Source organism: Oncorhynchus gorbuscha, linkage group LG07 (assembly GCF_021184085.1).
Source record: "Oncorhynchus gorbuscha isolate QuinsamMale2020 ecotype Even-year linkage group LG07, OgorEven_v1.0, whole genome shotgun sequence".
Lineage (NCBI taxonomy): Eukaryota > Metazoa > Chordata > Actinopteri > Salmoniformes > Salmonidae > Oncorhynchus > Oncorhynchus gorbuscha.
In genome coordinates this window covers 983751-997105 of record NC_060179.1, presented here as the reverse complement: position 1 = coordinate 997105, position 13355 = coordinate 983751, and the positions used below count along the sequence as shown (strand labels likewise).

Below are 13355 nucleotides of genomic sequence, written 5' to 3'. Positions count from 1 at the left end.
AATACTATTACTATCCTTTTTACTGTATTTATATTACTATATTATTACTGTAACTAGACTATTACTATGCTACCACTATACTATTACTATACTATTAATGTTACATTTACATTTACATTTAAGTCATTTAGCAGACGCTCTTATCCAGAGCGACTTACAAATTGGTGCATTCACCTTATGACATCCAGTGGAACAGCCACTTTACAATAGTGCATCTAAATATTTTAAGGGGGGGAGGGGGGGTGAGAAGGATTACTTTATTCTATCCTAGGTATTCCTTGTACTACTTATACTATACTATTACTATGCTATTACCATGGTAGTACTATACTATTACTATACTATTAATGTACTACATATACTATACTATTACTATAATATTACTATTACATTACTTTGCTAAAACAATACTATTACTATCATTTTTACTGTATTTATATTACTATATAATTACTGTAACTAGACTATTACTATGCTACCACTATACTATGACTATACTATTAATGTACTACTTATACTATACTATTACTATGCTATTACCATGGTAGTACTATGGTATTACTATACTGCTACTGTACTACTACTACTATACTATTACCATACTATGCCATTACTATTTATATGCTACCGTTATACTACTACTGCTATAATATTACTGTACCATTATACTACTACTACCATTACTATGCAGCTACTATACTATTACTAAGCTACCACTATAAATACTACTGTAATATTACTATACTGCTACCACTATAATATTACTGTAATATTACTCTACTGCTACCACTGTACTATTAACATACTACTAACATACTACAGCTCAACGATTACTATACTTACACTATAATATTACTATACTACCGCTGTACTACACTCCTACTATACTACTACTATAATACCACTATAATATTACTGTAATATTACTATACTGCAACCACTATAATATTACTGTAATATTACTCTACTGCTCCCACTGTACTATTACCATACTACTAACATACTACAGCTAAACGATTACTAAACTTACACTATAATATTACTATACTACCGCTGTACTACACCCCTACTACTATAATACCACTATGCTATTACTTTACTAAAACTGTAATATTGTACTATCACTCTAACCATCCTTTTCCTCTCTTTCCTCTCCCTCTCCATCCTCTCCTACAACCCTCCTCTTCCTCTCTTTCCCCTCCTTCTGTCCTCTCCAACAACCTTCCTCTTCCTCTCTTTTGTCTCCCTCTCCGTCCTCTCCTACAACCCTCCTCTTCATCTCTTTTGTCTCCCTCTCCGTCCTCTCCTTCAACCCTCCTCTTCCTCTCTTTCCCCTCCTGTCCTCTCCAACAACCTTCCTCTTCCTCTCTTTTGTCTCCCTCTCCGTCCTCTCCTACAACCCTCCTCTTCCTCTCTTTTGTCTCCCTCTCCGTCCTCTCCTTCAACCCTCCTCTTCCTCTCTTTCCCCTCCTTCTGTCCTCTCCAACAACCCTCCTCTTCCTCTCTGTTGACTCCCTCTCCGTCCTCTCCCTGCTCCCCTCTAACCCTCCTCTTCCTCTCTTTCCTCTTCCTCTTCCTCCTCACCTCTAACACTTCTCTTCCTCTCCTTCCTCCCCTCTAACCCTCCTCTTCCTCTATCTCCTCTCCCTCCTCCCCTCTAACCCTCCTCTAACCCTCCTCTTCCTCTCTTTCCTCTCCCTCCTCCACTCTAACCCTCCTCTTCCTCTCCCTCTCCACCAGGCTGGTTTTGTGACGGGGGATTTTGAGCTCCGTTCTGTCCTGTTCTACGGCGGTTGTGGGTTCACCATCATGCGCTGTATGAGTTTTGCTCTGGAGAACTGTGAGAAGAAAGAAGGAAACTACAGCATCCTGGAACTCCTCAAGTACAACTTCTACCTGCCCTTCTTCTACTTCGGACCAATTATGACCTTCGACAAGTTCTATGCTCAGGTACACATCATGTAACCTACGGATTCAGTGCTATGTTCAGGTAAACATTACGTAACCTATGGATTTCAGTGCTATGTTCAGGTAAACATTATGTAACCTACGATTTCAGTGCTATGTTCAGGTAAACATCATGTAACCTAGGGATTCAGTGCTATGTTCAGGTAAACATTATGTAACCTACGATTTCAGTGCTATGTTCAGGTAAACATTACGTAACCTACGATTTCAGTGCTATGTTCAGGTAAACATTATGTAACCTAGGGATTCAGTGCTATGTTCAGTTAACATTATGTAACCTAGGGATTCAGTGCTATATTCAGGTAAACATCATGTAACCTAGGGATTCAGTGCTATATTCAGGTAAACATCATGTAACCTACGATTTCAGTGCTATATTCAGGTAAACATCATGTAACCTACGATTTCAGTGCTATGTTCAGGTAAACATTATGTAACCTACCTACGATTTCAGTGCTATGTTCAGGTAAACATTATGTAACCTACCTACGATTTCAGTGCTATGTTCAGGTAAACATTATGTAACCTAGGGATTCAGTGCTATGTTCAGGTAAACATTATGTAACCTAGGGATTCAGTGCTATGTTCAGGTAAACATTATGTAACCTACGATTTCAGTGCTATGTTCAGGTAAACATCATGTAACCTAGGGATTCAGTGCTATGTTCAGGTAAACATTATGTAACCTAGGGATTCAGTGCTATATTCAGGTAAACATTATGTAACCTATGGATTCAGTGCTATATTCAGGTAAACATTATGTAACCTATGGATTCAGTGCTATGTTCAGGTACATACAGTGCTTTGCTAAAGTATTCGGCCCCCTTGAACTTTGCGACCTTTTGCCACATTTCAGGCTTCAAACATAAAGATATAAAACTGTATTTTTTGTGAAGAATCAACAAGTGGGACACAATCATGAAGTGGAACGACATTTATTGGATATTTCAAACTTTTTTAACAAATCAAAAACTGAAAAATTGGTCGTGCAAAATTATTCAGTTTTTTAACAAATCAAAAACTGAAAAATTGGTCGTGCAAAATTATTCAGTTTTTTAACAAATCAAAAACTGAAAAATTGGTCGTGCAAAATTATTCAGCCCCTTTACTTTCAGTGCAGCAAACTCTCTCCAGAAGTTCAGTGAGGATCTCTGAATGATCCAATGTTGACCCAAATGACTAAGTCTCTGTATAAATGCACCTGCACTGTGATAGTCTCAGAGATCCGTTAAAAGCGCAGAGAGCATTATGAAGAACAAGGAACACACCAGGCAGGTCCGAGATACTGTTGTGAAGAAGTTTAAAGCCGGATTTGGATACAAAAAGATTTCCCAAGCTTTAAACATCCCAAGGAGCACTGTGCAAGCGATAATATTGAAATGGAAGGAGTATCAGACCACTGCAAATCTACCAAGACCTGGCCGTCCCTCTAAACTTTCAGCTCATACAAGGAGAAAACTGATCAGAGATGCAGCCAAGAGGCCCATGATCACTCTGGATGAACTGCAGAGATCTACAGCTGAGGTGGGAGACTCTGTCCATAGGACAACAATCAGTCGTATATTGCACAAATCTGGCCTTTATGGAAGAGTGACAAGAAGAAAGCCATTTCTTAAAGATATCCATAAAAAGTGTTATTTAAAGTTTGCCACAAGCCATCTGGGAAACACACCAAACATGTGGAAGAAGGTGCTCTGGTCAGATGAAACCAAAATTGAACTTTTTGGCAACAATGCTAAACGTTATGTTTGGCGTAAAAGCAACACCCTGAACACACCATCCCCACTGTCAAACATGGTGGTGGCAGCATCATGGTTTGGGCCTGCTTTTCTTCAGCAGGGACAGGGAAGATGGTTAAAATTGATGGGAAGATGGATGGAGCCAAATATTTTTTATTTCACCTTTATTTAACCAGGTAGGCTAGTTGATAACAAGTTCTCATTTGCAACTATGACCTGGCCAAGATAAAGCATAGCAGTGTGAACAGACAACACAGAGTTACACATGGAGTAAACAATTAACAAGCGCTGGCTGCGCTGAACAGGCGAGGCGCACTGAAGGCCTGGTGCGTGGTGCTGGAACTGGTGGTACTGGATCGAGGACACGCACAGGAAGCCTGGTGCAGGGAGCTGCTACCGGAGGACTGGAGTGTGGAGGTGGCACAGGATGGGCTAGACCGTGAAAGCGTACTGGAGATCTTGAGAGCAGTGTTGGCACAGGACGTGCAAGGCTAGGGATGTGCACAGGAGGCCTGGTACGTGAGGCTGGCACCAACTTCACCAGCCGACTAACACGCACCTCAGGACGAGTATGGAGCGCTGACCCAGGTGCCGTCAAATCCCCAACACGTTCCGTCGGGCGAATTCCATGCAAAAAGCACCAACACAGCAACTCCCTCATGTCTCTCTCTTCCAATTTCCCCATTAACTCCTTCAGTCTCTGTTTCGCTCACCTCCAACACCAGCTCTGGTTCAGGTCTCCTCCTTGGCTCCTCACGATAAACAGGGAGAGTTGGCTCAGGTCTGACTCCTGACTCTGCCACACTCTCCCTGAGCCCCCCCCCAATACATTTTTGGGGCTGATTCTCAGGCTTCCATCCTCTACGCCGTGCTGCCTCCTCATATCTGCGCCTCTCAGCTTTCGCCGCCTCCAGTTCTTCCTTGGGGCAGCGATATTCTCCAGGCTGAGCCCAGGGTCCTTTACCGTCCAGTTCTTCCTCCCATGTCCATTTCTCCAGGTAGTGCAGCCTCTCCCACTGCAGCTGCTGCTGCTCCTGCTGCTGCCTCTGTTGCCTCTCCTGTGGCTCCTGCCTATTAACACGCTGCTTGGTCCGTTGGTGGTGGGTGATTCTGTAACGGCTTTCATGTGGTAAAGGAGGGTCGGACCAAACTGCAGCATGTAGATTGCGATCCATGTTTAATGAAAACAAACGTAAATACGAATAAACACAAAACACTACAAAACAATAAACGTAATGAAAACCGAAACCGCCTATACTTGTCAACTAAATACAGCGACAAGAACAAAGACACTAAGGACAATCACCCACAACACCAACTCAAAGAATATGGCTGCCTAAATATGGTTCCCAATCAGAGACAACGATAAGCACCTGCCTCTGATTGAGAACCACTCCAGACAGCCATAGACTTTGCTAGATAACCCCGCTAGCTACAATCCCAAATACATACACACCAAAACCCCAAGACAAAACACACCACAATACAAAAACTCCATGCCACACCCTGGCCTGACCCAATACATGAAGAAAAACACAAAATACTTAGACCAGGGCGTGACAGGTAGGCGAATAATTATAATTTTGCAGATTAACACTGGAGTGATAAATGATCAGAAGGTCATGTACAGGTAGAGATATTGGTGTGCAAAAGAGCAGAAAAGTAAATACATAAAAACAGTATGGGGATGAGGTAGGTGAAAATTTGTGTGCTATTTGTCAGGACCCAGTTACGAACCCAGGTCTCCGGAGTGAGAAACAGTCACTTAACCAACTGAGCCACGAATAGTCGGCAGAACCCAGAAGATGAGGCAGACACAGCAGTACTTGAGATGGTGTATTTAATGAAGTAAAAAGTGAAGTTCTGCAGGAAAACATGTAACTCCACAACCTCAAAAGGAATTCCACAAGAACAAAGGTAATCCTCCAAGACAAAAAGGTAAATCCACAAGGTGGAAGGTAAAGCACAAAAAGCCTCAAAAGATACTCAAAAACAAACAAACAAGAACAAAAAACAGAATTCCACAAGAGAGTCCACCGGGATCAACAAGAGTTCTCAGAGTACTAGGGCTGGGTGCTAACATACAAACACAGAGCAAAGAACTGAGGAAAACAAAGGGTTTAAATACAATCAGGGGAAACGAGGCACAGGTGCAAATAATAATGGGGATCAAGGGAAAACAAAAGGTCAAAAGGCACAATGGGGGCATCTAGTGACCAAAAACCGGAACAACCCTGGCCAAATCCTGACACTATTTACCAATAGACTATGTACAGCGGCAGCGTTCGGTTAGCTGCTCAGATAGCAGATGTTTGAAGTTGGTGAGGGAGATAAAAGTCTCCAACTTCAGCGATTTTTGCAATTCGTTCCAGTCACAGGCAGCAGAGTACTGGAACGAAAGGCGGCCAAATGAGGTGTTGGCTTTAGGGATGATCAGTGAGATACACCTGCTGGAGCGCGTGCTACGGATGGGTGTTGCCATCGTGACCAGTGAGCTGAGATAAGGCGGAGCTTTACCTAGCATGGACTTGTAGATGACCTGGAAGAACCATTCTGGAAGAAAACCTGATGGAGTCTGCAAAAGACCTGTGACTGGGACGGAGATTTGTCTTCCAACAAGACAATGATCCAAAACATAAAGCAAAATCTACAATGGAATGGTTCAAAAATAAACATATCCAGGTGTTAGAATGGCCAAGTCAAAGTCCAGACCTGAATCCAATCGAGAATCTGTGGAAAGAACTTAAAACTGCTGTTCACAAATGCTCTCCATCCAACCTTACTGAGCTCAAGCTGTTTTTCAAGGAGGAATGGGAAAAAACTTCAGTCTCTCGATGTGCAAAACTGATAGACATACCCCAAGCGACTTACAGCTGTAATCGCAGCAAAAGGTGGCGCTACAAAGTATTAACTTAAGGGGGCTGAATAATTTTGCATGCCCAATTTTTCAGTTTTTGATTTGTTAAAAAAGTTTGAAATATCCAATAAATGTCGTTCCACTTCATGATTGTGTCCCACTTGTTGTTGATTCTTCACAAAAAAATACAGTTTTATATCTTTATGTTTGAAGCCTGAAATGTGGCAAAAGGTCGCAAAGTTCAAGGGGGCCGAATACTTTCGCAAGGCACTGTATCATGTATATTCACACAGAATATCATATGCAAAATCCAGAGAGCATCGGTGACTGGCATTTTTGATGTCTCCTGTCATCTATAGGCTCATCTTACCTGTGTGTGTGTGTGTGTGTGTGTGTGTGTGTGTGTGTGTGTGTGTGTGTGTGTGTGTGTGTGTGTGTGTGTGCGTGCGTGCGTGCGTGCGTGCGTGCGTGCGTGCGTGCGTGCGTGCGTGCGTGTTTGTGTGTGTTTGTGCGTGCGTGTGTGCGTGTGTGTGTGTGTGTGTGTGTGTCTTTCCTCCAGGCCAACAAGGCTGACCTGACCCGTCAGGAGGGGGCGATATGGAACATATCTCTGCAGGGACTCATTCACCTGGGGGCCATATTAACAGTGGACATCCTCTTCCACTTCCTGTACATCCTGAGCATCCCCACGGACATGAAGCTGCTCAAACACATGTCTGACTGGGCTGTAGGTCTGTAACAGTAACATGTCTGACTGGGCTGTAGGTCTGTAACAGTAACATGTCTGACTGGGCTGTAGGTCTGTAACAGTAACATGTCTGACTGGGTCTGTAACAGCAACATGTCTGACTGGGCTGTAGGTCTGTAACAGTAACATGTCTGACTGGGCTGTAGGTCTGTAACAGTAACATGTCTGACTGGGCTGTAGGTCTGTAACAGTAACATGTCTGACTGTAGGTCTGTAACAGTAACATGTCTGACTGGGTCTGTAACAGGTCTGTAACAGTAACATGTCTGACTGGGTCTGTAACAGTAACATGTCTGACTGGGTCTGTAACAGTAACATGTCTGACTGGGCTGTAGGTCTGTAACAGTAACATGTCTGACTGGGCTGTAGGTCTGTAACAGTAACATGTCTGACTGGGTCTGTAACAGTAACATGTCTGACTGGGCTGTAGGTCTGTAACAGTAACATGTCTGACTGGGCTGTAGGTCTGTAACAGTAACATGTCTGACTGGGTCTGTAACAGTAACATGTCTGACTGGGTCTGTAACAGTAACATGTCTGACTGGGTCTGTAACAGTAACATAGGTCTGTAACAGTAACATGTCTGACTGGGTCTGTAACAGTAACATGTCTGACTGGGTCTGTAACAGTAACATGTCTGACTGGGTCTGTAACAGTAACATGTCTGACTGGGTCTGTAACAGTAACATGTCTGACTGGGCTGTAGGTCTGTAACAGTAACATGTCTGACTGGGTCTGTAACAGTAACATGTCTGACTGGGCTGTAGGTCTGTAACAGTAACATGTCTGACTGGGTCTGTAACAGTAACATGTCTGACTGGGCTGTAGGTCTGTAACAGTAACATGTCTGACTGGGCTGTAGGTCTGTAACAGTAACATGTCTGACTGGGTCTGTAACAGTAACATGTCTGACTGGGCTGTAGGTCTGTAACAGTAACATGTCTGACTGGGTCTGTAACAGTAACATGTCTGACTGGGCTGTAGGTCTGTAACAGTAACATGTCTGACTGGGCAGTAACATGTCTGAGGTCTGTAACAGTAACATGTCTGACTGGGTCTGTAACAGTAACATGTCTGACTGGGCTGTGAGGTCTGTAACAGTAACATGTCTGACTGGGCTGTAGGTCTGTAACAGTAACATGTCTGACTGGGTCTGTAACAGTAACATGTCTGACTGGGCTGTAGGTCTGTAACAGTAACATGTCTGACTGGGCTGTAGGTCTGTAACAGTAACATGTCTGACTGGGCTGTAGGTCTGTAACAGTAACATGTCTGACTGGGCTGTAGGTCTGTAACAGTAACATGTCTGACTGGGTCTGTAACAGTAACATGTCTGACTGGGCTGTAGGTCTGTAACAGTAACATGTCTGACTGGGCTGTAGGTCTGTAACAGTAACATGTCTGACTGGGCTGTAGGTCTGTAACATGTCTAACATGTCTGACTAACATGGACTGTAGGTCTGTAACAGTAACATGTCTGACTGGGCTGTAGGTCTGTAACAGTAACATGTCTGACTAACAGTAACATGTCTGACTGGGCTGTAGGTCTGTAACAGTAACATGTCTGACTGGGCTGTAGGTCTGTAACAGTAACATGTCTGACTGGGCTGTAGGTCTGTAACAGTAACATGTCTGACTGGGCTGGGTCTGTAACAGTAACATGTCTGACTGGGCTGTAGGTCTGTAACAGTAACATGTCTGACTGGGCTGTAGGTCTGTAACAGTAACATGTCTGACTGGGCTGTAGGTCTGTAACAGTAACATGTCTGTAACAGTAACATGTCTGACTGGGCTGTAGGTCTGTAACAGTAACATGTCTGACTGGGCTGTAGGTCTGTAACAGTAACATGTCTGACTGGGCTGTATGTCTGTCTGTAGGTCAGTAACAGTCTGACTGGGCTGTAGGTCTGTAACAGTAACATGTCTGACTGGGCTGTAGGTCTGTAACAGTAACATGTCTGACTGGGCTGTAGGTCTGTAACAGTAACATGTCTGACTGGGCTGTAGGTCTGTAACAGTAACATGTCTGACTGGGTAACAGTAACATGTCTGAGGTCTGTAACAGTAACATGTCTGACTGGGCTGTAGGTCTGTAACAGTAACATGTCTGACTGGGCTGTAGGTCTGTAACAGTAACATGTCTGACTGGGCTGTAGGTCTGTAACAGTAACATGTCTGACTGGGCTGTAGGTCTGTAACAGTAACATGTCTGACTGGGCTGTAGGTCTGTAACAGTAACATGTCTGACTGGGCTGTAGGTCTGTAACAGTAACATGTCTGACAGTAACATGTCTGACTGGGCTGTAGGTCTGTAACAGTAACATGTCTGACTGGGCTAGGTCTGTAACAGTAACATGTCTGACTGGGCTGTAGGTCTGTAACAGTAACATGTCTGACTGGGCTGTAGGTAACAGTAACATGTCTGACTGGGCTGTCTAGGTCTGTAACAGTAACATGTCTGACTGGGCTGTAGGTCTGTAACAGTAACATGTCTGACTGGGCTGTAGGTCTGTAACAGTAACATGTCTGACTGGTCTGTAACAGTAACATGTCTGACTGGGTGTAGGTCTGTAACAGTAACATGTCTGACTGGGCTGTAGGTCTGTAACAGTAACATGTCTGACTGGGCTGTAGGTCTGTAACAGTAACATGTCTGACTGGGCTGTGGGTCTGTAACAGTAACATGTCTGACTGGGCTGTAGGTCTGTAACAGTAACATGTCTGACTGGGCTGTAGGTCTGTAACAGTAACATGTCTGACTGGGCTGTAGGTCTGTAACAGTAACATGTCTGACTGGGCTGTAGGTCTGTAACAGTAACATGTCTGACTGGGTCTGTAACAGTAACATGTCTGACTGGGCTGTAGGTCTGTAACAGTAACATGTCTGACTGGGCTGTAGGTCTGTAACAGTAACATGTGGGCTGTAGGTCTGTAACAGTAACATGTCTGACTGGGTCTGTAACAGTAACATGTCTGACTGGGCTGTAGGTCTGTAACAGTAACATGTCTGACTGGGCTGTAGGTCTGTAACAGTAACATGTCTGACTGGGCTGTAACAGGTCTGTAACAGTAACATGTCTGACTGGGCTGTAGGTCTGTAACAGTAACATGTCTGACTGGGCTGTAGGTCTGTAACAGTAACATGTCTGACTGGGCTGTAGGTCTAACAGTAAATGTCAGTAACAGTAACATGTCTGACTGGGCTGTAGGTCTGTAACAGTAACATGTCTGACTGGGCTGTAGGTCTGTAACAGTAACATGTCTGACTGGGCTGTAGGTCTGTAACAGTAACATGTCTGACTGGGCTAGGTCTGTAACAGTAACATGTCTGACTGGGCTGTAGGTCTGTAACAGTAACATGTCTGACTGGGCTGTAGGTCTGTAACAGTAACATGTCTGACTGGGCTGTAGGTCTGTAACAGTAACATGTCTGACTGGGCTGTAGGTCTGTAACAGTAACATGTCTGACTAACAGGGCTGTAGGTCTGTAACAGTAACATGTCTGACTGGGCTGTAGGTCTGTAACAGTAACATGTCTGACTGGGCTGTAGGTCTGTAACAGTAACATGTCTGACTGGGCTGTAGGTCTGTAACAGTAACATGTCTGACTAGGTCTGTAACAGTAACATGTCTGAGGTCTGTAACAGTAACATGTCTGACTGGGCTGTAGGTCTGTAACAGTAACATGTCTGACTGGGCTGGGTCTGTAACAGTAACATGTCTGACTGGGCTGTAGGTCTGTAACAGTAACATGTCTGACTGGGCTGTAGGTCTGTAACAGTAACATGTCTGACTGGGCTGTAGGTCTGTAACAGTAACATGTCTGACTGGGCTGTAGGTCTGTAACAGTAACATGTCTGACTGGGCTGTAGGTCTGTAACAGTAACATGTCTGACTGGGCTGTAGGTCTGTAACAGTAACATGTCTGACTGGGCTGTAGGTCTGTAACAGTAACATGTCTGACTGGGCTGTAGGTCTGTAACAGTAACATGTCTGACTGGGCTGTAGGTCTGTAACAGTAACATGTCTGACTGGGCTGTAGGTCTGTCTGACTAACAGTAACATGTCTGACTGGGCTGTAGGTCTGTAACAGTAACATGTCTGACTGGGCTGTAGGTCTGTAACAGTAACATGTCTGACTGGGCTGTAGGTCTGTAACAGTAACATGTCTGACTGGGCTGTAGGTCTGTAACAGTAACATGTCTGACTGGGCTGTAGGTCTGTAACAGTAACATGTCTGACTGGGCTGTCTGTAACAGTAACATGTCTGATTGGGTCTGTAACAGTAACATGTCTGACTGGGCTGTAGGTCTGTAACAGTAACATGTCTGACTGGGCTGTAGGTCTGTAACAGTAACATGTCTGACTGGGCTGTAGGTCTGTAACAGTAACATGTCTGACTGGGCTGTAGGTCTGTAACAGTAACATGTCTGACTGGGCTGTAGGTCTGTAACAGTAACATGTCTGACTGGGCTGTAGGTCTGTAACAGTAACATGTCTGACTGGGCTGTAGGTCTGTAACAGTAACATGTCTGACTGGGTCTGTAACAGTAACATGTCTGACTGGGCTGTAGTAACATGTCTGTAACAGTAACATGTCTGACTGGGCTGTAGGTCTGTAACAGTAACATGTCTGACTGGGCTGTAGGTCTGTAACAGTAACATGTCTGACTGGGCTGTAGGTCTGTAACAGTAACATGTCTGACTGGGCTGTAGGTCTGTAACAGTAACATGTCTGACTGGGTCTGTAACAGTAACATGTCTGACTGGGCTGTAGGTCTGTAACAGTAACATGTCTGACTGGGCTGTAGGTCTGTAACAGTAACATGTCTGACTGGGCTGTAGGTCTGTAACAGTAACATGTCTGACTGGGCTGTAGGTCTGTAACAGTAACATGTCTGACTGGGCTGTAGGTCTGTAACAGTAACATGTCTGACTGGGCTGTAGGTCTGTAACAGTAACATGTCTGACTGGGCTGTAGGTCTGTAACAGTAACATGTCTCTGAGGTCTGGGCATGTCTGACTGGGTCTGTAACAGTAACATGTCTGACTGGGCTGTAGGTCTGTAACAGTAACATGTCTGACTGGGCTGTAGGTCTGTAACAGTAACATGTCTGACTGGGCTGTAGGTCTGTAACAGTAACATGTCTGACTGGGTCTGTAACAGTAACATGTCTGACTGGGCTGTAGGTCTGTAACAGTAACATGTCTGACTGGGCTGTAGGTCTGTAACAGTAACATGTCTGACTGGGCTGTAGGTCTGTAACAGTAACATGTCTGACTGGGCTGTAGGTCTGTAACAGTAACATGTCTGACTGGGCTGTAACAGTAACATGGTCTGTCTAACAGTAACATGTCTGACTGGGTCTGTAACAGTAACATGTCTGACTGGGCTGTAGGTCTGTAACAGTAACATGTCTGACTGGGCTGTAGGTCTGTAACAGTAACATGTCTGACTGGGCTGTAGGTCTGTAACAGTAACATGTCTGACTGGGCTGTAGGTCTGTAACAGTAACATAACAGTAACATGTGACTGGGCTGTAGGTCTGTAACAGTAACATGTCTGACTGGGCTGTAGGTCTGTAACAGTAACATGTCTGACTGGGCTGTAGGTCTGTAACAGTAACATGTCTGACTGGGCTGTAGGTCTGTAACAGTCTAACATGTCTGACTGGGCTGTAGGTCTGTAACAGTAACATGTCTGACTGGGCTGTAGGTCTGTAACAGTAACATGTCTGACTGGGCTGTAGGTCTGTAACAGTAACATGTCTGACTGGGCTGTAGGTCTGTAACAGTAACATGTCTGACTGGGCTGTAGGTCTGTAACAGTAACATGTCTGACTGGGCTGTAGGTCTGTAACAGTAACATGTCTGACTGTAGGTCTGTAACAGTAACATGTCTGACTGGGCTGTAGGTCTAACAGTAACATGTCTGACAGGTCTGTAACATGTCTGACTGGGCTGTAGGTCTGTAACAGTAACATGTCTGACTGGGCTGTAGGTCTGTAACAGTAACATGTCTGACTGGGCTGTAGGTCTGTAA

General features: G+C 44.4%; 1 protein-coding gene across 1 annotated transcript in view; it reads left to right on the top strand.

Moving 5' to 3' along the window:
- The window catches only part of hhatlb (hedgehog acyltransferase like, b), a 73871-nt gene that overhangs the window by 24790 nt on the left and 35726 nt on the right, over nt 1–13355 (top strand). The window contains 2 exon segments of the mRNA XM_046355392.1: nt 1741–1950; nt 7124–7295. Of these exon segments, the coding sequence (XP_046211348.1) occupies nt 1741–1950; nt 7124–7295 (382 nt within the window).